The sequence below is a fragment of the Watersipora subatra genome, chromosome 3 (assembly GCF_963576615.1).
Source record: "Watersipora subatra chromosome 3, tzWatSuba1.1, whole genome shotgun sequence".
NCBI lineage: Eukaryota > Metazoa > Bryozoa > Gymnolaemata > Cheilostomatida > Watersiporidae > Watersipora > Watersipora subatra.
In genome coordinates, this window is record NC_088710.1 from 35,995,762 (window position 1) to 36,023,708 (window position 27,947).

Below are 27,947 nucleotides of genomic sequence, written 5' to 3' on the forward strand. Positions count from 1 at the left end.
GTCTTACTCTATGCCTTACTCAATGCCTTACTCAATGCCTTACTCTATGCCTTACTCTATGCCTTACTTTACGTCTTACTCTATGCCTTACTCTATGTCTTACTCTATGTCTTACTATATGTCTTACTCTATGTCTTACTCTATGTCTTACTCTATGCCTTACTTTATGTCTTACTCAATGCTTTACTCTATGTCTTACTCTATGTCTTACTCTATGCCTTACTTTATGTCTTACTTTATGCCTTACTCTATGTCTTACTCTATGTCTTACTCTATGACTTACTCTATGTCTTACTCTATGCCTTACTCTATGTTTTACTCTATGTCTTACTCTATGCCTTACTTTATGTCTTATTCTATGCCTTACTCTATGCCTTACTTTGTGTCTTACTCAATGTCTTACTCTATGTCATAGAGTAAGACATAAAGTAAGGCATAGAGTAAGACATAGAGTAAGACATAGACTAAGACATAGAGTAACACATAGAGTAACACATAGAGTAAGACATAGAGTAAGACATAGACTCTATGTCTTACTCTATGTGTTACTCTATGTCTTACTCAATGTCTTACTCTATGTCTTACTCTATGCCTTACTCTATGCCTTACTCTGTCTTACTCTAGGCCTCTATATGGTATGCCTCTATTTAGGTTGAGTTTGCCACAACAAACACATCTCAGGATATGACAACTCTGAAGATTGTCGAAGTAAAACCTGATCATGTTGGCAAGTCTCTCATCTTTAGAAGTGAAGGTGTTTGGTACTATGGCAGTGCTGAAACTGAAGGTTAGCATAATTTAAACGATGCTCGCTGCAAGTAATACAATCAGCGATACGCTCTTAAAGCCTCTTGGCGTTCGTCATTCGTGTTAGTCTTTTTATATTTGAGTACTAACTTTGAATCTATAATACATATTTAATTTCAATTTTTTTAGTGATTTTGAGCCAGCGTTTCTCAGCTGCAGTCTTTCAAGTTTCTCAAGTATATAAAACTTGCTGTTTTTGATCAACTATGAAGTTATTGCTATATTAGTCAAGATACAATACAGAGTCTTTCACTGCAAACTGCTATTAACTTTTATGCTATACTAACCACGTGGCTAGTATATTCTTATACTAGCCTCTATCCTTTGCTGAGTTTTATTCTAAAGACATTTTTTTATTTCCATTTATATCTTAAATTCTGTAGTCAATCAGGATGCAGTGTATAACCATGCAAACAAGATCTTTGAATACTTGACAAGTTTGAAACGCGAGGACAGCCCGAGGTACGCGTATGAAGACAGAACTATTAGGCTAAGAGCCTATGTTGTCTGCAGAGGTCGAACTGCTGCCAGTTTGACTGATGGAGAAATTCTGTGGCTGTTGGTACGTCTCAGGATCATGTTGCTAGTTTATGTCAGCACTTAATTGCATTTAATAAATATATAATAAATAATTTACATCTTTTATCATATTATACGCTTATTTAAAATAGTACATGGACAGCAAGGAAAATAAGTTGTCAGCAGCATTTGAACTTGGGTTCATGAACTGGTCAAGGAAAACAAATCCAAGTTTAATTTTAATATGGAACATTATAATGATAATGTCATTATACATATGATGTTATATATCCCTTTTAAAGTTTTTCAAAATTTTAGAGCTGTTCCATCGCCTATTGATCAGTAGATATGCAATACCTAGCAATAGGATACTTCTATTCGCTCTACATTTGAGCGGCTTTTTAACTATAAACAATTTATTTCCCATGGATTATTTTCCAAGTACAGAACTATGACCAGGGAACCATTGTGAATATTAGTTTCTTATTGCAGGCAACTGTGACTCTCCCTCAAGGATACATCTACACAGCGCGAGTTGGATTCACTTACTCTGCTACAGCTCCTGACTATTACACAAATGTATGTTTTGGTATGAGACAGATAGCTCAGCCGCTAGATGTTGGCCTTCCAACATGAAGGTTATCTGTTAAATCTCAGATGGTGGTTCGTTTTATTGTAAAATGAAGCTCTCTGCATCTCCTTCTAGATCTGTCCACGCAACGCAATGCAGTCTGTTCAATAGGTTGGCCTGAAAAACAACACAGAAAAAAGCAATTGCAAGTTTCAACCATTCATACGATTGAGTAAGAGAGGAAAGAGTTGGTTGATAACTGTGATTGTTGGTGTTTTGCTAAGATCAAATAACTTTGGATGCAGACACCAAGTACAACTGCAATGCTTAGCCCAGAACATATGCTTAATCATTCCTCTTGAATTGATAGAAATCACAAACAAGTTACAACTCTAGAAGTATGTTTCCTGAGTGTGTAGCGACATTGTGTTATAGTTTGACTGGCAACCAGACCTCGACATGCGAATGGCGGAGGGCTACAAAACAAACGTTGTGAGACGAGGAGAAGTACTCAGATACAATATTGCAGTCAACCTTCCTTACCGGACCTCTGCTGACCTATATGTGAATATCGAGTCACTCTCACCTCAAATTCAGGTCTGTATTATCTACTGACAGTTTCAGACTGATAGTTTTGTTTAGTAAAATTTAAAATACAAATATGAATTACCTAATACATGTATTTAGCAGGTGTGGAAGGTGCTTGCTTGGCAGGTCTGCAATGTGCTATATTTGGCAGGGGTGCAAGCTGCTTGCTTGGCAGGTCTGCAATGAGCTACCTATATTTGCGAGGTCTGCAATGCGCTATACATGTATATGGCAAGGGCGCAATGTGTTATATTTGGCAGGAGTGCATTGCGCTATATTTGGCAGGTGTGGAAGGTGCTATACTGTATTTGGCAGGTGTGCAATGAGCTATATTTGAAAGGGTGCGCTGTGCTATATTTGGCAGGTGTGCAAAGTACTACGAGAAGGGTTCGGAAAAGCTCTTGTCGACTATCTTCCTCCGAACACAACTGATGCTGAAATCTTCTATGAGCCAGAAACTCACAGGCTTTGGAAGTCCTCTCTGAATATTCCTGCAGTGACTAGCTACAGTGTGTACATTACATTAAATCTTTTATTTAGTGCCAAACAGATTGTGAAACATATGACAGCTTTGCACAGTTTTTCAGGTTACGAAAGAATTTTGCGATACCACATACTTTTTTAACAGTTATATCATCTACGCAGCCTGTTCACCTAATTTCTTGTTATAACATCTACACTACCGACCACATATCTTTTTAGGCTATGACATCTACGCCGACCACCCACCAGAGGCGTTTGCAAATTTCACAGCTATTATAATGCTGGATGAGTCAGCAGCAATAAATGAGACATACACCTTCAGGTCAGAGGTCAGCCTCGGGCAGCTCACTACTGTTGAGTATGAACCTGAGATTGTGACCACAGCTGACCTCCCTGTTATTGTAAGTTGAAGAAGTTACAGGAAACACCTACCGATACATTGCTTGAGTTTTTATAGGTTAAGGGAAGGGTGCTGAGGGCAGTTGTGAAAATTTGTAGAAAAAAAGGCAGAAACTGGAATCCATAAAATAAAATTAGCCTTATAGGAAATGCAGTTTTTCATCACTAGGAAGTTTCTGACATGGCACTTTCGAGTGATGATAACAATTCGATGCATTGGTTACAATGATTTTCTCTCGTGATACTTAATAGAAATAGAAATAGTGTAGAAATATCTAGCATGCTGCTTTTTAGCCTTAAGAGGATTTTTACTATTTGAAACTCTGTTTATATTCAATCCAAACTGCAGCAATAAAAAGCAAAAAACTTTCCAAAATACGCCATCTTTTAAAAAGAAGTGTGACTGACTTCCCAGAATTCCACTAATATATAGAGCAACTTAGAATGTTTTCACTATTTACATAGCAAACTCAATCTCATTTTATTCATATTCTCACGACCTTTACCCAAACGCTTGATAATTCTCTATTTGCCTAACATTGGAATTCCCAGTAAGTTGATAGAATTTTTTTCTGAGACATTCTACTATTTATGATCATATCTTTCCATGAATGCTGCATACACCTTTACTGCGCTTGATTGACAGCAAGAGAGGCCTGTGTTTAAAATACTCCATCAGACGGAAACAGACACAATCAATGTAGGAGGTTCAGAAGTGCTATACTTTGACATGTACATTCCACCTGCCACCTCTCATCGCTACCACGTCATTGTCCATGCTCCTTGGAATGAGAGCAACTACGGTGAGTTCAATTCTCTTTTTAAATTGATTAAAAATTAAAATATAATTTATTGTAAAAACAAAAACTTTGTAATAATCCATGTACATATTTTGTTTTTGAATTGATGAACAATTTTTAATTATGGCGCCAAAATCATGTAAAAATATTTATCGTAAATAATATTGCAACTCAACCTTAGAAGCAGCTATAGCCTTAGTGGTCTAAAATGCCGAACCTGGGAAAAGCAGGTTGGGGTTCAATTCTCCAAGCAGTCCACCATGGTGACAAGAAGAGCGGGTAACTCTTAATCGCTCTATTTCTGTCTCGACTAGTCAGCAGGTTGACAGGCAATTTCTTATGTTGATTTTCATGAGTGAGTGAGACTTATCAATCTATATAGTTTTAGTTCTTACTGGAGAGGTTAAGCGGGTTAACACCTAAACCCAAATCAACTCTGTTCTCCTTTATGTTCACCAAACATATTGTCTCTACTTTTTCTTTAAAACTTATACTGAAATAGAGGATGACAGAGGATGACACGACTGAGTTGGCTAGTGAGGTTCAAGGTGCTTATTATGAACGGACAACTCCAGGGTTAAGAGAAGTTAAACTTTCATAAGGAAAGTTTTACATCAATTATATTAGTTTTACTTTAATTAAAGGTATCAAAATCTTTCAGAGTTTGTTTCCTTGTTTTTTACAGAACAGTTACAGGTTTTCAACTCATTTAAACTTACATGATATGAACAAATTGCATACAGCAACTAACAATTATTTTGAAAATAGTATCCTTGCTGGTTGCTTTAACAATCTTTTACCTAATGTCCGTTATCTTAGCAAAGAAAGACATTTTAAACACTACACGTACATGTCAAACTATTTATCCGATTTTCGTGTTTTGTTTCTTTTTTGTTTCATTATTGTTGTATGGCATAATTTCAAAAACCTTTCAATTTGAAATAAAATTATTGCCAATAAAGTAATATAATATAATATTAAGTGGATACACAAAAAGTTATGTTTTAAATCAATTAGTACTGTAGAATCTTATTCAAATAAGAGCCACTCTTTACAAGCTCATAAGCGATAACCAGTCCCGTAGACCATAACCCATCCCATAAACCATAACCCGTCCTGTAGACCATAAGCCGTCCCATGGATCATAACCCGTCCCGTAGACCATAACTCGTCTCATAGACCATTACCCATCCCATAGACCATAACCTGTCCCGTAGACCATAACCCGTCCCGTAGACTATAACCCGTCCCGTAGACTATAACCCGTCCCGTAGACTATAACCCGTCCCGTAGACTATAACCCGTCTCGTAGACCATAACCTGTCCCGTAGACCATAACCCATCCCGCAGACCATAACCCGTCCCGTAGACCATAACCCGTCCCATAGACCATAACCCGTCTCGTAGACTATAACAAGTCCCATAGACTATGACCTGTCCCGTGGACCATAACACGTCCCGTAGACTGTAACCCATCCCATAGACCATAACCCGTCCCATAGACAATAACCCGTCTCGTAGACTATAACAAGTCCCATAGACTATAACCCGCCCTGTAGACCATAACCCGTCCCGTAGACTATAACCCGTTCCGTAGACTATAACCCGTCCCGTAGACCCTAATCCGTCCTGTAGACCATAACCCATCCCGTAGACCATAACCCGTCCCGTAGACCATAACCCATCCCGTAGACCATAATCCGTCCCGTAGACCATAACCCATCCCGTAGACTATAACCCGCCCCGTAGACCATAAGCAGTCACGTAGAGCACATTCAACACAGTTAAACTAATTACAGCTAAACTTTTGAATATTCAGTTAAGACAAATGTGATTTACACATTAAGCATGGTTCTCAACGGTTGCTGTCTACTCACATAATTGACAGCCAAGTGAAAGTGCCTGTATGTGAACATTAAAGACAAGTGATGCAGGTAAGAATTTTGTGGACTCATCAAACTTTTTTGCCTCAATTGACTAATAAAAACTCTGACGGCATGTGAAGAGAGTTGGTAAGTGTTCATCTGAACTACTCTTCAACATCTTATAGGTCAATATACGATTCTGGATGCCTTCATGGTGTCGGCTGGAAGTGACCTTTCCTGTTTCAATGGCTACACTACAAATGTCACCATCCTGCAGTCTGAAACCGTCTCCAACAAGGCAGTCTTCACCACGAGTTATATTGCTAATGTGGACACTGCTCAGGAATTTGTGCTCAAGGAAAGCGACAAGGTTAGGTGTTATAACATCAAGTTTTTGTGTTAGCGTGTGTAGAAGTGTATGCAGTCAGTGAGAGGCAGCCGGGAAAACAGTTGAAACTGCAAACCTAAAAATCTTTGTAATCTTTCGTTGAAACCACTGCTCTTCCAATTCTTGACTTTGAAATGTCTTCACAGGCTATTCTGAGCATATGGAACTGATGCTAAGGAAGCAAGTTCATTGGTTAAACTTTAAATAATGTTTAAATTTGTTCTCCTCCTTCCTTTTTCTGCTCATCCGATCTCGTTAGCTGAAAAGTTCAGAGATAAGCATTAATGTTACCTGCAGGTAGGGGCCCAAGGCCAGCAGACTATTGCAAAGTTTGCCTGCAGGTAGGGTACACAAACACTACAGACTATTGCAAAGTATAACTGCAGGGAGGGTGCACAAACAAGAGACTATTGCAAAGTTTACCTGCAGGTAGGGTGCCAAACACTGGTGACTATTGCAAAGTATACTTGTGCATACAAGGTGTGAAATTATTCAAATTATTCCAAAATGAGCTTAACACTCCACTTTTTCATTTCAATAGAAATCTCAGATTTTTACATTCATTTGGCGACAACTTATCATTTTTGTTTTTGAGCTACACTTTCTCAATCAAATACTTTTTTTTATTAACTTTTCTCTGTTTTATTTTGAATACAACAATGATAGAATAATCCAACATCTATGATATATTGCAGGTTCGTCTGGCTGTGCATGTGGCTCTTATTGCCAACACAACAATACCAACAGGAGATCGCATACCGGTCACATTTACTGTTGATATGAACAATGGAGCGGATGTATACTTTGACTATGTCAACCTTGAAGTTATCTCCCCTGATGATGACAGAAATACAAATGTAAGTTTATTTCTCAGTCTCTATCAACACCATTGGTCCTTTTACCTCAAATTGGCAGCGGTTTCCTCTGTACTAGTCATTGCTGTCTTAGATCCTTAAAGACATTACGAATATAAGGGCTATTACTAATTTAAAAACTTGTCTCGTACTTCTGTAGTGTTTGTTTAACATTAAAACCTTATTACTCCATATCAATAAATCATACTTTGTCATTGTGCAGCTGTTAGTTTGCATAAATGCGATGCATTTTCACATTTTTCGGCCGATTTCATTCAAACTTAATATACATTTGCCCTTGCCTTCAGCCAGGTCGGTAAAAAATATTTGGTCTCAAAACTCCATTTGGTTCCTGAGAACTAGTGACCTACCTGCAAGCTATCTGCCAGCTATCTGCAGTCTATCTGTTTGAAAATAAAAGAAATCCTTGGCGTCACTGGGCTTACTGGTAACTCGGCTGTAGGATAGAAGGCAGTCGATTGGTACAGGTCATAAAGTGGTGATCTACTCAGCTGCATGTCATGATTTCATGTCTTATACAAAACAATCTGTTATGGAACACTTCAAATACCCCTTATATTATTTCTTTAGTGTGACAGTATCAAACAAGATTACAACAGTTTTCTTGTAAGTACATGTGTAAGTACATGCGCAAGTACATGCGCAAGTACATGCGGAAGTACATGCGAAAGTACATGCGGAAGTACATGCGCGAGTACATGCGCGAGTACATGCGCGAGTACATGCGCGAGTACATGCGCGAGTACATGCGCGAGTACATGCGCGAGTACATGCGCGAGTACATGCGCGAGTACATGCGCGAGTACTTGCGCGACTACATGCGCGAGTACATGTGCGACTACATGCGCGAGTACATGCGCGAGTACATGCGCGAGTACATGCGCGAGTACATGCGTAAGTACATGCGTAAGTAATCGGCTGCCTTCCAGCTTTGCAGTAAAATCTTTAATATAATAGGAGTGGTGTTCGGTGGCATTAAAAAATTTTCCTGCAAGGGAAGATTTATAAGAGCAGACTACCTGAGCCCTAGCGTTACCTTTAGTTTACGTAATGCGAAAATCAGGGCAACTCCAAGCAACACCATACTCAACTGACAATCTTAAAACTTTTTTTTTACATAAATACGCCATGATCTATTTGATTTGGCACTCAAGAATGCATGTTTGCATTCTGCAGTCCTTAATGCGCGCATTAAGGACAATTGTCTTCAATTAACGCCTTCATGGACTGTTGTCATGAAAGCAGTCTAGCAATTTGCAGAGAAAATCCTCAGGCTCACTGCAGGCTAGCTGATTAAATTTGAAAGAGATTCCAGGTTGACTGTGATTCTTTTCTATGATAAAAAAAGTGTTTGTTCATCGGTCCGTCTGAAGCCAGGATTGGAGGGTTTGGTTAGACGGGTACTTTTGTGGTACCTGAACTTATGGTATTCACCTTAGCGGTGAGACACTCTAACACATGCCCCAATCAACCATGTTAAAAAATATTCAGAATAATTATGCACATACTTATTATCTGTGCTTTAGTGGCACAAGATACTAGTATGTATAACAGTAACTGTGATAGTCTGATGCAAACAGGAAACTATTGAAGTCTGACAAATCAACATGCTGCCAACTTGTTATAGACATTATAACAGCACGCTGCCAACTTGTTATAGACATTATAACAGCACGCTGCCAACTTGTTATAGACATTATAACAGCATGCTGTTAACTTGTTATAGATATTATAACAGCACGCTGCCAACTTGTTATAGACATTATAACAGCACGCTGCCAACTTGTTATAGACATTATAACAGCACGCTGCCAACTTGTTATAGACACTATAACAGTCTGACACAATATTTAAAATCAATTATATTTTGTCGTAGCCATTGGACAACATGACAATGGCCATCACTGCCCTTGGTGACAGAGTGTTCTCTACTGGAGAGACACAGCACTTCTATGGGCTGATTAGATTCCCATCTGGTGCAGCTGTGACTAACCTCAAGGTAAGTGATTTGCACTACATTGTATGTATGTATGGCCAACATACGCTCTTGGCAACATTTATTTTTTTTAATTTTCAGCAGAATCAGGTGCTGTATTTATGTTGGTACCCAATATTGGTATTTAGTTGGTACTTGAAGCAATATAAAACTACATCTGAACACCTATTTGATTACGTGTCTATCATTGAGATATATCGGTTACACGATGTCTCTATCATGGTCTTTTTAAATAACTGGCTACTGGTAACTAAACACAGATGTTCTCTGAGTTTTTAAAAACATTTTATAAAGACTTCGCATTGTCCATAAGAATATTAATCATGAGATGTTGAAGCTCAACCGACGACCTGTAATGATAACAATCACCTTTGCTGACTGCTAATTTAGTGCCATGTATGAACCTGTAATGATAACAATCACCTTTGCTGACTGCTTATTTAGTGCCATGTATGAACCTTTAATGATAATAATCACCTTTGCTGACTGCTTATTTAGTGCCATGTATGAACCTGTAATGATAATAATCACCTTTGCTGACTGCTTATTTAGTGCCATGTATGAACCTTTAATGATAACAATCACCTTTGCTGACTTCTAATTTAGTGCCATGTATGAACCTTTAACGATAATAATCACCTTTGCTGACTGCTAATTTAGTGCCATGTATGAACCTTTAACGATAATAATCACCTTTGCTGACTGCTAATTTAGTGCCATGTATGAACCTGTAATGATAACAATCACCTTTGCTGACTGCTTATTTAGTGCCATGTATGAACCTTTAATGATAATAATCACCTTTGCTGACTGCTTATTTAGTGCCATGTATGAACCTGTAATGATAATAATCACCTTTGCTGACTGCTTATTTAGTGCCATGTATGAACCTTTAATGATAACAATCACCTTTGCTGACTTCTAATTTAGTGCCATGTATGAACCTTTAACGATAATAATCACCTTTGCTGACTGCTAATTTAGTGCCATGTATGAACCTTTAACGATAATAATCACCTTTGCTGACTGCTAATTTAGTGCCATGTATGAACCTTTAATGATAACAATCACCTTTGCTGACTTCTAATTTAGTGCCATGTATGAACCTGTAATGATAACAATCACCTTTGCTGACTTCTAATTTAGTGCCATGTATGAACCTGTAATGATAACAATCACCTTTGCTGACTTCTAATTTAGTGCCATGTATGAACCTGTAATGATAACAATCACCTTTGCTGACTTCTAATTTAGTGCCATATATAAACCTGTAATGATAACAATCACCTTTGCTGACTGCTTATTTAGTGCCATGTATGAACCTTTAATGATAATAATCACCTTTGCTGACTGCTTATTTAGTGCCATGTATGAACCTGTAATGATAATAATCACCTTTGCTGACTGCTTATTTAGTGCCATGTATGAACCTTTAATGATAACAATCACCTTTGCTGACTTCTAATTTAGTGCCATGTATGAACCTTTAACGATAATAATCACCTTTGCTGACTGCTAATTTAGTGCCATGTATGAACCTTTAATGATAACAATCACCTTTGCTGACTTCTAATTTAGTGCCATGTATGAACCTGTAATGATAACAATCACCTTTGCTGACTTCTAATTTAGTGCCATGTATGAACCTGTAATGATAACAATCACCTTTGCTGACTTCTAATTTAGTGCCATGTATGAACCTGTAATGATAACAATCACCTTTGCTGACTGCTTATTTAGTGCCATGTATGAACCTTTAATGATAATAATCACCTTTGCTGACTTCTAATTTAGTGCCATGTATGAACCTGTAATGATAACAATCACCTTTGCTGACTTCTAATTTAGTGCCATGTATGAACCTGTAATGATAACAATCACCTTTGCTGACTTCTAATTTAGTGCCATGTATGAACCTGTAATGATAACAATCACCTTTGCTGACTTCTAATTTAGTGCCATGTATGAACCTGTAATGATAACAATCACCTTTGCTGACTTCTAATTTAGTGCCATGTATGAACCTGTAATGATAACAATCACCTTTGCTGACTTCTAATTTAGTGCCATGTATGAACCTGTAATGATAACAATCACCTTTGCTGACTTCTAATTTAGTGCCATGTATGAACCTGTAATGATAACAATCACCTTTGCTGACTTCTAATTTAGTGCCATGTATGAACCTTTAACGATAATAATCACCTTTGCTGACAGCTAATTTAGTGCCATGTATGAACCTTTAATGATAATAATCACCTTTGCTGACTTCTAATTTAGTGCCATGTATGAACCTTTAATGATAATAATCACCTTTGCTGACTGCTAATTTAGTGCCATGTATGAACCTTTAATGATAATAATCACCTTTGCTGACTTCTAATTTAGTGCCATGTATGAACCTGTAATGATAACAATCACCTTTGCTGACTTCTAATTTAGTGCCATGTATGAACCTGTAATGATAACAATCACCTTTGCTGACTTCTAATTTAGTGCCATGTATGAACCTGTAATGATAACAATCACCTTTGCTGACTTCTAATTTAGTGCCATGTATGAACCTGTAATGATAACAATCACCTTTGCTGACTTCTAATTTAGTGCCATGTATGAACCTGTAATGATAACAATCACCTTTGCTGACTTCTAATTTAGTGCCATGTATGAACCTGTAATGATAACAATCACCTTTGCTGACTTCTAATTTAGTGCCATGTATGAACCTGTAATGATAACAATCACCTTTGCTGACTTCTAATTTAGTGCCATGTATGAACCTGTAATGATAACAATCACCTTTGCTGACTTCTAATTTAGTGCCATGTATGAACCTGTAATGATAACAATCACCTTTGCTGACTTCTAATTTAGTGCCATGTATGAACCTTTAACGATAATAATCACCTTTGCTGACAGCTAATTTAGTGCCATGTATGAACCTTTAATGATAATAATCACCTTTGCTGACTGCTAATTTAGTGCCATGTATGAACCTTTAATGATAATAATCACCTTTGCTGACTTCTAATTTAGTGCCATGTATGAACCTTTAACGATAATAATCACCTTTGCTGACTGCTAATTTAGTGCCATGTATGAACCTTTAATGATAATAATCACCTTTGCTGACTGCTAATTTAGTGCCATGTATGAACCTTTAATGATAATAATCACCTTTGCTGACTGCTAATTTAATATCATGTATAAACCTGTAATTACAGATTGTCATTGAAAGTCCGATGGTAAAGAATGAGACGATGCTTACTGTAGCTGAGCCTAATATTACCTTTTATGGCAACGATATACATGAGACTAAGGACTTCATACACTCTCACAATGAAACGAACTTCCTACAAACCTATTCAAGAACTTTGGACTTTGGGTTTGTCAGGAGCCTAGGTATATCTTTGTCATGTAATTTGATTTTGAGTTGCCAAGAAGCTATCAAAGTTTTGAACTATTTTCTTAGTAGAAATTAAGATGTTTGAAAAGTATTTTAAAATTAAAACAAAAAGAAACTTACAACAATTTAACACAACATGACACTTCATTATTATTTATTTTTTATTTATTTTATTTATTGTTATACTTTCATATAGGCTTTTGAAGGTTACAGTGATAAGTTTACTGTAGTTAAGTGTTTCACATAAAAACATTTCCCTATTTCATATCATATAGCTCTCCTATGACTATTGATAAAATGTTACAATTATGAATGTGTTCATAACCTACATCTACAGGTTGAAAGTCTGTGGTTTATATTTGAAAGTAAATAAGCTCACTAAAACGCATATTTTTTTATAAACTTTAACAAGTAACATGTTATATAACATGTAAATGAGTGACTTCAACAAGAAAATCAATAGATATTTTCTAGCCATGCAAAATGTAATCTTCATATTGAGAAAAAATCTCAATTCACTCTTATATTTAGACTCCACCAACAGTATTGTTTGAATGCTCTAACTATAGATTTAAAGGCATTCTCTATTCATCTCTTCAACAGACGTACAGACCTAAAATGATCCTGTATTTGCCTTTTCACTACGTATACACTCAAGCCTCTACATACTACAGTCAAACCTCTACATACTACAGTCAAGCCTCTACATACTACACTCAAGCCTCTACATACTACAGTCAAACCTCTACATACTACAGTCAAGCCTCTACATACTACAGTCAAACCTCTACATACTACAGCCAAACCTTTTTACTTACAACAGTCAAACCTCTACATATTACAGTCAAGCCTCTACATACTACAGTCTAACATCTACATACTACAGCTAAACCTTTGCTACTGTTAAACCTCCGTATATTACATTCGAAACTTTACATACTACAGTCAAACTTTCATATACTGCACTCAAACCTTCACCTTCAAAACCTTTATATACTATATTCAGACCATTAAATGCTACAGTCAAACCTCTACATGCAAAATTTAAATCATTCCAATATGTAAATTATATGTTAAAACTGTCCTATGTTTGCATGGCAACACTACTATTTGTTTAATTGTTTCTATAGACCAATAACAATGAAGATTGGTAAATAAATATTACAAGTAAAATACATGTAAAACTAAATGTATTATATAAAAACAATGAAATCATTGAATGTAACATCTATATTATAAATGAAAACCTAAAGTAATTAGATAACAACCATTCAAAGAGGTATTCATTTTTAATCTACCCTAAATCATGTGGAAGGAAGTAAAAGCTTGGTGAAATACACAGGTTGAGATATCGGGGAATTGATGAAGCCATGTGTTTCACATGTACCTGAGACTAGGTAAATATTTTAAACTACTTAATTGTACTTTTTTTCGTCTTTTTACGTTTTATCTTTAGTTTTTACCAGTCTTTTCGCTTTCTTATATGAAACTGTCATGATTCCAGAGACTTCTAATGTTATACTTTTGTAAACTACTTCTAGTTCAAAGACTGCCGAATATAAACTCAAATACCATGTTGGGAAATTTGTATGTTAAGAAGATAGTAATTTGAAGTTCACCTGAACCTGTAGATATAGGTTTGACTGTATTTGTAAGTTGAAGTTTAGCTGTAAGTAGAGGTTTGTCTGTTTCTGTAGGTAGAGGTTTGACTGTATTTGTAAGTCGAAGGTTAGCTGTAAGTAGAGGTTTAACTGTTTCTGTAGGTAGAGGTTTGACTGTATTTGTAAGTCGAAGGTTAGCTGTAAGTAGAGGTTTAACTGTTTCTGTAGGTAGAGGTTTGACTGTATTTGTAAGTCGAAGTTTAGCTGTAAGTAGAAGTTTGTCTGTTTCTGTAGGTAGAGGTTTGACTGTATTTGTAAGTCGAAGTTTAGCTGTAACTAGAGACTTGATAGCAGTCTCATTATATTCTAGGAATTGCCAATCAAAGCGACTTTCATGAGGAGACCCCTACAGAGGATGAGCTGGAGTTTGATTTTAGCTTAAGACTTATGGATCATGTCTCGCTCTATGATGGAAAGGTTTTTGACTTTATTGCCTACATTATATATGGAGACGGAGTCATTGTGAACGCTACTGGTGACACAAGCGTTACTGTTTCTGCTCCTGAAACAGACACAACTTCTCTCTTCTGGGATGTCTACAGCATTGATCAAACTACTGAAATAGTGTACAGAGAGTAAGCGTATACAGTTATAAATGAGTTGAATAACAAATAACGGGAGTACCCAGGTGATTAAAGTTCTAGAGCTTTCTATGGGCGTTTTTTAGTTGGTATTGACTTAGAACTGCTAGGAACCTTGACCTGTCACGTCTTTTGCTTCAAATTTGAAACCTACAGCAATGTATTGTCAAAGAATTCTTTATCATAATATAATATTATGCTGTTATCCTCGCCAGTTTTTACTATCACCATCAATGTACATGTATGTATGCAGTACCACTGTTTCCTTTGGGCTGGATATTGGAATTAGAGGAGACTCACGAAGATTTCCTGACAATGTGACAGTGTTCTATCGTGTGCCATTCATCAGCTCTCTGGTGGAGAATTCTATGTCATTTATTGGCCTAGAGAAAGAGTTCTATGTCACTCCTACCGTCAACCAATATGGCCTCCAGTTTGAGGTACTTGAGCTTGTGTTTATTTTCCTAAGTTAAAAAATGTCTAGTTCTCTTCTTGACAAACAGGTCATCAGATCATCTCAGCACCTTTGTATCCAACAGTGGCAGAAAAGGGGCATTAGGGGCAGCAGTGGCAAAAAAGCTGCCACTGCTGCCCCTAATCTTTATAAACTCGTTAAATTAGGGTTTTTTAAGATGGTTTGAAACTTGAACAAAAATAAATTTTGCGAGTAAAACAGTGAAGTGAGATTAGTACGGGCAGTGAAAAGTAGAATATTGTATGATGGCCCTTTCAGGGGCAAAACTATTTCTATGATCAGTAATAAATGCCTACAACCTAAATAAAAATTTACAGAGTATACAATAAATGTACAGTGCACATTAATAGTATATAGAAGTTTGACTGTATAAGTATGGTGCTGTCGTATATAAGGTTTGACTGTAATAGTATGGTACTGTTGTATATAAAGGTTTGACTGTATTAGTATGGTGCTGTTGTATATAAAGGTTTGACTGTATTAGTAAGGTACTGTTGTATATAGAGGTTTGACTGTAATAGTATGGTGCTGTGGTATATAAAGGTTTGAATGTATTAGTATTGTGATGTTGTATATAAAGGTTTGACTGTAATAGTATGGTACTGTTGTATATAAAGGTTTGACTGTATTAGTATGGTGCTGTTGTATATAAAGGTATGACTGTATTAGTATGGTACTGTTGTATATAAAGGTTTGACTGTATTGGTAAGGTACTGTTGTATATAGAGGTTTGACTGTAATAGTATGGTGCTGTTGTATATAGAGGTTTGACTGTAATAGTATGGTATTGTTGTATATAAAGGTTTGACTGTATTAGTAAGGTACTGTTGTATATAGAGGTTTGACTGTAATAGTATGGTGCTGTGTAGCCTGTCTTGACAAACTGTTGTTTTTTGCGGAGTTGTGTCTCCCGTCGAGCAGGCGAGCAACAACAGCTTGTCACAAGACGTACTGCACCTGATGCATCAGCTGCACTTATAGGGAGTTGTTCTCTTCCGTCTACGCGGCTTGGCTGCGATGTTATGTCGGTAGCTCCATTGGTAATCATAACGGGTTTCACGCAAAAATTTATGTAGAAAAATTAAGATAAGAACGTTTAACTAGCGACCCGTCTCTGCAGTAAACTTTAGTAGAATTTGAGAACTTAGGCAACAACAGCGACTAAACATGTCGTTATTCGTGCGTTCAGTAAGTTTTATTTCTATTTTTGTATCAGTCATGTTTTATTTGTTCTTATTGATTTTATTTTCAATTTATTTTATTCTCAAGCTTTACTAAAGTGTATTATAGAGGCTGATCTTTGGTTAAACGTTATAATCTTATTTTTTCTACATAAATTTTTGCGTGAAACCCGTTATGATTACCAATGGAGCGACCGACATAACATCGCAGCCAAGCCGTGTAGACGGAAGAGAACAACTCCCTATAAGTGCAGCTGATGCATCAGGTGCAGTACGTCTTGTGACAAGCTGTTGTTACTCGCCCGCTCGACGGGGACAACTCCGCAAAAACAACAGTTTGTCAAGACAGGCTAGGTGCTGTGGTATATAGAGGTTTGAATGTATTAGTATGGGCTAATATAGGGCATTTATTACATGACTCTCTATCAAAAGCTTGTTATAACAACATTTATCGAACATCTGTGTACTTGGCATACATTAATTTTAGCAACATTCCGTCTATGTAACTGGTCTCAAGACATCTCGTGTTATTTCAGTAGTTGTCCACACTTGACTAGCTTTAAACGGAACAAGTGGATACATAAGAATTTTCATAAGTTGGATGGATAATTTAAAAGAACATCGAATTTTTGCTTTTAGTTCAAGAGGCTACGATATGATTACCAAGCCCAAGCCAACTTTTCAATCATACTTGATCCAAATGCCTACTTGGAGCACGGGCTACTGCAGAGATTCATAAAGGTTCCTGTAGATGTACGCTATTATGAAGAGAGCAAAACTTCTCCTGGGCAGTTTGAAAAACTATTCACAGGTGTTAACACACTTGAGCTAGAACTCGACATACCAGGTGAGGCTCTCCTCTCCTCTATTCTGGAAGGGTAGATTACAAATGATAATTATATAATAAATAATATAATAGAATATTTCTTTTGCAATACTTTATGTAACCATTATATAATGTTTTTCTGACGGTGAGTAGGACACCCGACAAATACCGTATGTAGGAAATATTTTAATATAGATTTAAGAGAACTTGGCAGTTACAGAATTTATCACTGCCACTTCTGCAACCACTGATAGATGCACATGTGCATCTATGTGTTAACATAATGTATATATACATGTATGTATATATATACATTATGTTAACTCATATAAATCATGCTATCTCATATGTAATATAAATACTTGTATATTATACAAGTATATATAATATATTTATAAATATGCATTATATACAAATAAATTGAAAAAAAAAATTATATATATATATATACATATGCAAAAAAGTGTGCTATTGGGAACAGCTAAGATCTTGAGGCGAGTGCTCAAACTCCCAGGTCTCTGGTAGGAAACCGGAGTTAGAGAGAGCAGAAATTGCCACCCATGTGGGTTAACCGGAGTGAGGAAACCATTTTTTTTGTATATAAAATGTATTAAACCGTAGAACTAAATAATTGGCAACATTTTATTACTATTTAATTTCGTACAGTTAAAACGACTCATCAGATAAAATTTGTCTAATGGAATAACCTAATCATCTACATAGATGTATGCCACATTTTACATACCGGTATACTCTGCCTAGCATTGAGCACTTTTCAGTAGAGGCACACAACAATTTCATTCTATATATGTATATATATATATATATATTATGTATATTATATATAATGAAAACAAGAATTAACAACATAAAAATATAATGTAGATGACTATGAATATACAAAAAGCAACATTGTAAAAGCTCGCATGTTTAAAACAGTCAATGATCGGACATACATGTATATTGTTTTGTAGAGTGTTTGAACTCACTTGGTGTTGCGGATGGAAGCATCTTAGATTGTCAGCTTTCAGCATCGGTAGATGATGGCCAAGGTACAGCACAATATGCACGGCTGGATAGTGCTCATGGGTGGGCAACTCTAAAGAGAGGTCCTCCCTTCTACCAAAATGAGTATATTCAAGTACGACTACCCAGTGCCTATATATTGTGGGTGAAGCCTGTGATTACTACGAAACTTAAGCAATATTATAAGGAACTTAGGCATTATTATAAAAAACTTGGACATTATAAGGAACTTAGGCATTCTTATAAAAACTTAGGCAATATTATAAGGAACTTAGGCAATATTATAAAAGCTTAGGCAATATTATAGGGAACTTGGGCATTATTATAAAAAAAACTTAGGCAATATTATAAGGAGCTTAGGCAATATTATAAGGAACTTAGGTAATATTATAAAAACTTAGGCAGTATTATAAAAACTTAGGCAATATTATAAGGCTGTTCCTTCGTAGCGCTAAGCATCAAAATACCTTATTCCACTCTCACATACATAAACACTCTATGCAGCTTTTTCTCTTTCAGAATTTTAGAATAATGAATAAGCAGGATTCATACACAGACAGCCATTACAGCATTAAAAATGTTCTCTCGATAGTCAATCAAAATATTTTCAATCAAAATGAAAACTGAAAAAGATTTGGTACATGTTTGCCTAAGGAGAAAATACACCACAACTGCAAATCTAATACTCTATGAAATTTACATTCACCATGAGCAAGCAACTCCTTTTTGTATAAGATGATTGTTTAACTATGGTAATTAAGAATGTGGTAAAACTTTTTGTTTTAATATCATCGTCCAGATAAAAGTAAAAACAGCTTTCTAACCTTTTTTCAAGTCAGATGGTACAATAAATGTTCCGGTATTTGCTTACATTCTATGCTGCTCTTTTTCTAACATTATTGCATCCCATAACATGGTCTAAAATTCAATGACCTGGTGAACTTCAGGCCTGATTCTGAATGTTTGTTACATTCTCACTTATTACCTTTCAGTTAATCCTCGCTAAGTAATTAAGCTGCCTCTATTTTAGATTGACTTGGGAGGTCAAGTGAGGATGACCGCAGTGACAATTCAGCCATTCAAGAATGACTTCGACAGTAGGATGACATCTTTTAAGCTACAGTATAGTTGGGAAGGGTTAAGATGGGAATATCTGTTGGAAGGCGGAGTAGAAAAGGTAAAGATATTATGACATTTTTCAGAAAAATGTGTTCATAGTGAATAATGTCTTAAATGAATTTTAGCATGCTTTGGTATAACATTGTATGATATACTAAAGCATGCGTATGCTTAGTTTGATATACTGTAATGTTAAATTGCGGAATATTAGGACATAATGCAAATATTTTAGAATACTGCATTATAAACAATCTATTTATAGTATAGCTTGAGAGAAAATGATCCAATACCTATAATATAATAATTGTGGTAAATTGTGTTTTATTGGCTCTCATAGCCAACTTGTTTTACCTCTCGAGTACCTTCTGAGAAACTACTCAATAATCCAGCTCTGTTTGTTGATTGGATATGGTAGTTAGGAGCTGTTCTTGCTACACCAGCAGTATGTATTTAACAGACTTTTGTAGGTAAAACTGTAAAGATTATATGAGGTTATCAAGTAAACATGCATTGGTTTGTAAAACATTCTGTAATTCTTTCCACTATGTGAAGGTTTTTGACGTGGTCTGGCCAGTGAATGCTAACTCTTCTACCAAAGTTATGGTTCCACTGAATGAGCTCGCTTTTGAGACAAGGTTTCTACGACTCGTACCTCAGAGCAATGCAGCGAATTCCTATGTACAAAAGCTGAGATTTGATGTTCATGGCTGTTCATGGCCATACAAGACTGTTCTACCTGCATGTAAGTTTCACCTCCGTTTTGCTGTAATAGGGTAATCAATGGGCATAAAATGTTCATGTAGTTCCTACATACTATAAAATTGAGTAAACCATCAACTGTATCCTATTTGTTTTGAAACATTGTCATTTTATGAAGAGATAAGAAATTAATCAGATCATTTTCTTCCTGATACAAGAAACTCGCTGCCAAAGTAGAGAGCCATACTGTAAATTTTCCAAATGAATCAATGGACCGCTCTGTGATTAACGTCTAAAACTGAAAATACTGCATCAAGATTTTGGGAAAATTTTTGAAACAAACCATAATGAAGCAGAGACTCTTTGGAACCAGACCATAGTAGAGCAGAGACCCTTTATAAACAGACCATAGTTGAGCAGAGACCCTTTATAAACAGACCACAGTGGAACAGAGACCCTTTATAAACAGACCATAGTGGAGCAGCGCCCCTTAATAAACAGACCATAGTAAAGCAGAGCCCCTTTATAAACAGACCATAGTGGAGCAGAGACCCTTTAGAAACAGACCATAGTGGAGCAGAGACCCTTTATAAACAGACCATAGTGGAGCAGAGACCCTTTATAACCAGACCATAGTGGAACAGAGACCCTTTATAAACAGACCATAGTGGAACAGAGACCCTTTAAAAACAGACCATAGTGGAGCAGAGACCCTTTAAAACAGACCATAGTGGAGCAGAGACCCTTTATAAACAGACCATAGTGGAGCAGAGACCCTTTATAAACAGACCATAGTGGAGCAGAGCCCCTTTATAAACAGGCCATAGTAAAGCAGAGACCCTTTAGAAAGAGACCATAGTGGAACAGAGACCCTTTATAAACAGACCATAGAGGAGCAGAGACCCTTTATAAACAGACCCTAGTAGAGCAGAGACCCTTTATAAACAGGCCATAGTAAAGCAGAGACCCTTTATAAACAGACCATAGTAAAGCAGAGACCCTTTATAAACAGACCATAGTGAAGCAGAGACCCTTTATAAACAGACCATAGTGGAGCAGAGACCCTTTAGAAACAGACCATAGTAAAGCAGAGCCTCTTTATAAACATACCATAGTAAAGCAGAGACCCTTTATAAACAGACCATAGTAAAGCAGAGACCCTTTATAAACAGACCATAGTGGAGCAGAGACCCTTTAGAAACAGACCATAGTGAAGCAGAGACCCTTTAGAACCAGACCATAGTTGACCATAGTTCTCATAAACTTTATGAGAAATTTATAAGTTCTCATAAAGTTGAGATAATGAAAATGAATCATTGAACTGTCTTATTTACCTACTAAAACAGTTCTGTGTAATGTTTCACCAATAAGTGCTCAATTTTCTCCTCTACCATTTGTTACTTGGCTTTATATGAAGCCATGAAAAAATTCAGAATATTCTCGTCTCATACTGTTAGGCTAATAGAATAGTTAGCAGTGGTTAACAAGGTTGCTTCACTGTTTTCTCTTGCTAATCCTGATTTACCTGCTGTCACAGACTCGTGCCAAGAAACCGTAGAGTCAGAAAAGTCATACGAAGAGCGACAGATGTTGGCAGTAAAGGAAAATATCTTCGTCTGCATGATCAGCCAACCTAAGTAAGCCTTGAGGTCAAGGTCAATTTAGATAAAGATTTAACATTGACCTAACTATTTAACATTGACCTAATTATTCTGAGCCACTTTTAAGCATAGATAAATGTCTTGCTTTGAGGAACATTCAGATGTCCTTGTACAGTTATTAATATTTGAACATCGTACAAACAAAAGTGCGGAAGTTCTACTCAAGTCTGTTTGCATTGGTGAGCCTCAATTCTGTTGATTTGTTTGGGGACGTCTGTGAGTACTACTGTAAGTTACATAGAAACGATTATTAAAGCATCATTGAGTTTTCAAGGTGTACTTGTCCATTATTTAGCTTATATGTTAATGGCCAATTAAATTTATAAATTTTTGTGGAAGTCAAAATGAATAACACACATCTTATTTGCTTGCAGTGATCTACCATACTGCTCTGGCAGCAATGATGTTGGACTATCCTGGTTTGGTAAGGGTCAGCTTACCTGTGGTTTAAACGCTAAATTTTATAATTTATAATTTAGACTCTCTTCAAATTCATTTTTGTTAAAATAAGTAAGCAAATTATCACAAAATGTACGAGTTATGAAGCACAGCTTTAGCTTGAATCTATGAGTTGTCTGCTCATGGCATATTTACTTTTCTGAAGGATAAGTTATGTCGACCCGTAGTAAAAGCTGTTTCAGTAAAAGCTAACAATAGTTGCAACAATAAACAAACCGATTAAATATAGTTTTTAATAAACAATTATTTTCCATATTTTTACATAGCCATGGATGACAATGTGATGAACATGTTGGGTTATGATCCCTCCACTGAAGCTATCTATGCCCTCGCCCGCAACCGCTGGAACACCTTAAGAAGCACCGATATGGGCCACACCTGGTAAATTTTAGTCATTTCATTTTTTCACATTAAATTTAAAGAATAAAATGCTCTCATATATCGTAGAAAACACAGTGTGGGGTATTAACCTTCCCTTACTGAATTACAAAAAGAGTAACTACAGATCTGTTATGCTAGGAAACTAAGCTGACACCCAGAAAGTCTTCATTACCAAGTGCAGTCAGTCATATTACAGAACATTTTAAATACTGGCTGTAGATGTTTATTACATATGAAAGGGGAAAATAATTCCCTATATGGTTCAGTACGAAAACGACCAAACAAATTTAACTAGGAACTGTCCAAACTTGTTCAACAGCCAATCTGAATGCGGCTAAGTTAAAATTCTGGTATCAGGCTGAGGTTATTGATCAGTTGAGTCTAGATGTACTAAAGGGTGCTAGGTAGTCAAATGCTGGTAGACAAACCCTGGTGTCTTTGTCTACCAATGGTTTTATAGTTCCCACCAAAAGATATAGTAAACCCTTATCTATATCTATGATATTACTATGGGTATACTATATTTAATATTACTTAATTTAATAATTTAATTTACTATATAATACTATATATATAGTATTACATACTATATAGTATGGGTTTACTATATCTATGGTATTATCCATTACCATGTGTGTAAGATTCTTGCCTTTCTCATCCAAAGTCAGTTTTATATATTTTCAATAAAATATGCAGTTTCAGATGCACAAACTATAGAATAATTGTGCAGGTTTTATTGTTAAGTCAATAGGAATTCATAGATCAGCTGATTCACTCTACACAGCACCATGACATTGCGTCATGCTATTTATAGCCCTCATTTATTTTGATAATTTGGATATCTAGAGTTTACTATATCTGTGGTTCCCACCATCTATATTCATTACATTACTTACTCAAGAGGAGACAACCACCCAAGTATTCAAATCTCAACTTCTTTACTATATTAAGAGCGATGTTCGTTCGTTCACTAGTCTGAAACCATGCTAAAAGCATTAGGAAAAAGGATAGCACTATGCGGGAATCAAACCCAGATATTCAGCTTCCCAGCACGCTCCCATCTGCACCACTCAATCACCTTTCTACATTGGAGAATATTTGTGCGCATAGTTGTTGCGCATGACAATCTCTCACGGCACACCAGGCTACCTGAGTACTAGTGATTCATAATGCATATTGGATATGGTACTATAGAAAAAATAATAAGCTTACTACAACTCATATTGTTTGAAGAACGAAAAAGCGATGAACTACTCAATATAAAGTTTTTAGAGTGGAAGGGGTATAAGTAGTGATGAGTTGTAGTTGTCGCAGTATTAGTAGCAGTAATAGTAGTAGTGGCCATAGTAGTAGTAGCAGCAGTAGTAATAGTAGAAGTAGTAGTAGCAGTAGTAGTAGTTCTAGTAGTGGCAGTAGTAGTAGTAGTAGTAGCAGTAGTTCTAGTAGTGGCAGCAGCAGTAGTAGTAGTAGTAATAGTAGTAGTAGTAGTAGTAGTAATAGTAGTAGTAGTAGTAGTAGTAGTAGTAGTAGTAGTAGTAGTAGTAGTAGTAGTAGTAATCATAGTAGTGATAGTAGTAATAGTAGTAGTGATTGTTTTAATAGCAGTAGTAGTAGTAATAGTAGCAGTAATAGTAATACTAAATTAAATGGCGGTAGTAGTAGAATTTACAGCTGTATTAACAGTGGCAAATGTCTTTAGGTGGAAATTTAGACAATGTTTGAACACTTTTACATTTTATAAAGCACTAAAATGTATTGCTATTTTGTCTGTAAGTATGTTAATTTCCAAGGCATTTTACGACACGCCTGCTTAATTGTATAGTTTATGCAAATCTCGTATGTAGGTCTAGATACATTCATTTGTAGCAGAGCATTTCATCAATAGCAAACATACCTACTCGAGTGAGTGGATATTTTAGGGCAAAAGTAGAGGAAGATGACTTTGCAAGCATAGATGCACATGTGGACTACCACCGGACGACATATCTGCCATTTCCTCTTTCTGGTAATACTGTTTTTGATCTCCTCGAGCTGTATGGGGAGGAAACAGAGACAGGGCACACCTGGGCTGGTGAGGCATTATGAATCAATGCTGATACTGTTTGTCAGCGCATGCATTTCATGAGTTATGTTTCTGCGATAGCTATATTTAGGATGCAATTTCCTGTTACTTTGACACACATTCAAAAATCAATTGGTTTCAGAAAGGACAGCGGGTTCATTAAGGTTTATAGCATCTACGCTGCTCAACTTGTATAAATGGTTTCAAATGTTTTTGGTTGAGAAATGACTAGAACTAGGGCTATGTCAGGGGCTATGACTGAGGCTATGATTGGGGCTATGACTGGGGCTATGACTGGGGCTATGACTGGGGCTATGACTGGGGCTATGACTGGGGCTACGACTGGGGCTACGACTGGGGCAATGACTGGGGCTATGACTGGGGCTAAGACTGAGGCTATGATTAGGGCTATGACTGGGGCTATGACTGGGTCTATGACTGGGGCTAAGACTGGGGCTAAGACTGGGGCTATGTCTGAGGCTGTGACTGGGGCTATGTCTGGGGCTATGACTGGGGCTATGTCTGGGGATATGGCTGGGGCTATGTCTGGGGCTATGACTGGGGCTATGTCTGGGGATATGGCTGGGGCTATGACTGGGTCTATGACTGGGGCTATGACTGGAGCTAAAGATAGGGCTATGACTGGGGCTAAGACTGGGGCTAAGACTGGGGCTATGTCTGAGGCTGTGACTGGGGCTATGTCTGGGGCTATGACTGGGGCTATGTCTGGGGATATGGCTGGGGCTATGTCTGGGGCTATGACTGGGGCTATGTCTGGGGATATGGCTGGGGCTATGACTGGGGCTATGACTGGGGCTATGACTGGGGCTATGACTGTAGGTATGACTGGAGGTATGACTGGGGCTATGGCTGGAGGTATGACTGGAGGTATGACTGGAGGTATGACTGGAGGTATGACTGGAGGTATGACTGGAGTTATGACTGGAGTTATGACTGGAGTTATGACTGGAGGTATGACTAGAGTTATGACTGGAGTTATGACTGAAGTTATGACTGGAGGTATGACTAGAGTTATGACTGGAGGTATGACTGGAGGTATGACTGGGGCTGTGACTGGGGCTATGACTGGAGGTATGACTGGAGGTATGACTGGAGTTATGACTGGAGGTATGACTGGAGGTATGACTGGAGTTATGACTGGAGTTATGACTGGAGTTATGACTGGAGTTATGACTGGAGGTATGACTAGAGTTATGACTGGAGTTATGACTGGAGTTATGACTGGAGGTATGACTAGAGTTATGACTGGAGGTATGACTGGAGGTATGACTGGAGGTATGACTGGAGTTATGACTGGAGGTATGACTGGAGGTATGACTAGAGTTATGACTGGAGGTATGACTGGAGGTATGACTGGAGGTATGACTGGAGGTATGACTGGAGGTATGTCTGGAGTTATGACTGGAGGTATGACTGGAGTTATGACTGGAGGTATGACTGGAGTTATGTGTTTATCAGAACATCTATAAAACATGTTTAATCTCAAATTTTTTCTAAAGATATTTACCAGGTTTATTAAAGGTTGTTTCTGCTTTACCTTCTGGCACAAATCAAAAGTCATTGTTACCTCTCTCCACTAGTCATAACCGAAACACTGTTTTGTTATGATGATATACAAACATGCACCGCGCAGGACTAGACAGAGAGATTTTGCAACCACTAACAGCGGTTATTGATCGGAAAATTTTGAATTGGTCACTATGAACTTCCAGTTGCGGAAAAAATACACATTATATCATAATATTATATAATATATAGATACACAGTATGCTTGGTCAAACTAGAACTGATCATACAAACTGATACACTCCTTGGAGCAGGCTAAAGGTTCACAACTGACATCTGTTGCTGATTGGTTGTTTGTCAGGTTATACGCTATTGGTTGCTCCTCAGTCAGACCCCTCATTACATCTATCCGTCAATTTATCATCAATCTCTTTATCTTCATAACTATCTATACATCTATTTATATATCTATCTATATATCTCTATCTATATATCTATCTACATAACTATCTATCTATATATATATCTATCTCTATATCTACCTATATATCTATCTATATATCTATCTAAATATCTATTGACATAACTATCTATATATCTATCTCTATATCTAGCTATATATTTATCTATCTATCTATATAGCTATCTACAAAACTATCTAGATATCTATTCATATATCTATCTATATATCTAACTATTGGTTGATTTTTAGTTTCCAACCAAGCTCTCCACGCATATCCTGGTACTATAGCCGAAATAGTTGCAGCTGGAAAGTCTACAGCAGATGATCAAGTGGGCTATTGGGGGAGTACTGCATGGAACTAATCAATTACGGAACATTCCTTTTTCTCACCCACTTTTAATGATATAGTGTTGAAGAATAGTGGATATGCTCTAGCCAGTGCTCAGTAGTACGCCTGACCCTATGTTCACACTTGAGTACTGACATTAAGAATGGTACGTGACGTGGCTTCAAATAGTCAAGAAATACTATTTTTATTTATTTATTTGTTATACAACAGATATTAAGTATGGATCCTGTTGCATTATTTCTTAATACAAAATGTGATACCAGAAACTTTTTATCTATTTTCTAACTACATCCATAACTGCTTCCCCTTGTGAACAAAAGAAGGTAGTAGCTTATGAAATTAGCATTTAGCCAAAAACATTAGACTATTATAAAAACAATAGATAGAGTGATCAGACAATTAATAGAACTACATAACTCTATTGGAAAACAATACTCTGGTTATATAATACTTTTCCTCAATCTAGCGTCAGTTTCTTTTATGTGAGAGAAAGTTAATTCAGAGCGTAGTGTGTCCCTCATCAATCTCATTGCTATGTTTATTTCCAAGTCTTCGTTCCAAGTCCTTGCTAAAATGTTTATTATTCAGCAAAGCACAATTTAAAAAAACAGCTTTTCAAATTTTATTATTGGCTATAAATGATAAATGATGGTTTGACGTAACTGCCAGCAACTAGTTAACTATTTATGGATGATCAAGTGGAGTATTCAGTAAGGAGTTAAGCTGATGCAGCACTCCAGGCCCCTGCTAGGACACACAGTGCATGATTTATCATCTAAA

General features: G+C 36.7%; 1 protein-coding gene across 1 annotated transcript in view; it reads left to right on the forward strand.

Moving 5' to 3' along the window:
• The window catches only part of LOC137390557 (uncharacterized), a 44,693-nt gene extending 17,269 nt beyond the window's left edge, over nt 1-27,424 (forward strand). The window contains exons 13-34 of the mRNA XM_068076886.1: nt 652-787; nt 1,191-1,369; nt 1,819-1,905; nt 2,333-2,494; nt 2,850-2,994; nt 3,188-3,369; nt 4,014-4,170; nt 6,218-6,402; nt 7,116-7,277; nt 9,172-9,294; nt 12,516-12,693; nt 14,669-14,933; nt 15,193-15,379; nt 17,235-17,442; nt 18,438-18,562; nt 19,478-19,624; nt 20,119-20,308; nt 21,803-21,902; nt 22,301-22,350; nt 22,652-22,766; nt 24,686-24,837; nt 27,068-27,424. Of these exons, the coding sequence (XP_067932987.1) occupies nt 652-787; nt 1,191-1,369; nt 1,819-1,905; nt 2,333-2,494; nt 2,850-2,994; nt 3,188-3,369; nt 4,014-4,170; nt 6,218-6,402; nt 7,116-7,277; nt 9,172-9,294; nt 12,516-12,693; nt 14,669-14,933; nt 15,193-15,379; nt 17,235-17,442; nt 18,438-18,562; nt 19,478-19,624; nt 20,119-20,308; nt 21,803-21,902; nt 22,301-22,350; nt 22,652-22,766; nt 24,686-24,837; nt 27,068-27,180 (3,348 nt within the window). The 3' untranslated portion in view covers nt 27,181-27,424. The remainder of the gene's footprint in view (nt 1-651; nt 788-1,190; nt 1,370-1,818; nt 1,906-2,332; nt 2,495-2,849; nt 2,995-3,187; nt 3,370-4,013; nt 4,171-6,217; nt 6,403-7,115; nt 7,278-9,171; nt 9,295-12,515; nt 12,694-14,668; nt 14,934-15,192; nt 15,380-17,234; nt 17,443-18,437; nt 18,563-19,477; nt 19,625-20,118; nt 20,309-21,802; nt 21,903-22,300; nt 22,351-22,651; nt 22,767-24,685; nt 24,838-27,067) is intronic.
• The last annotated feature ends 523 nt before the right edge of the window (nt 27,425-27,947 follow it).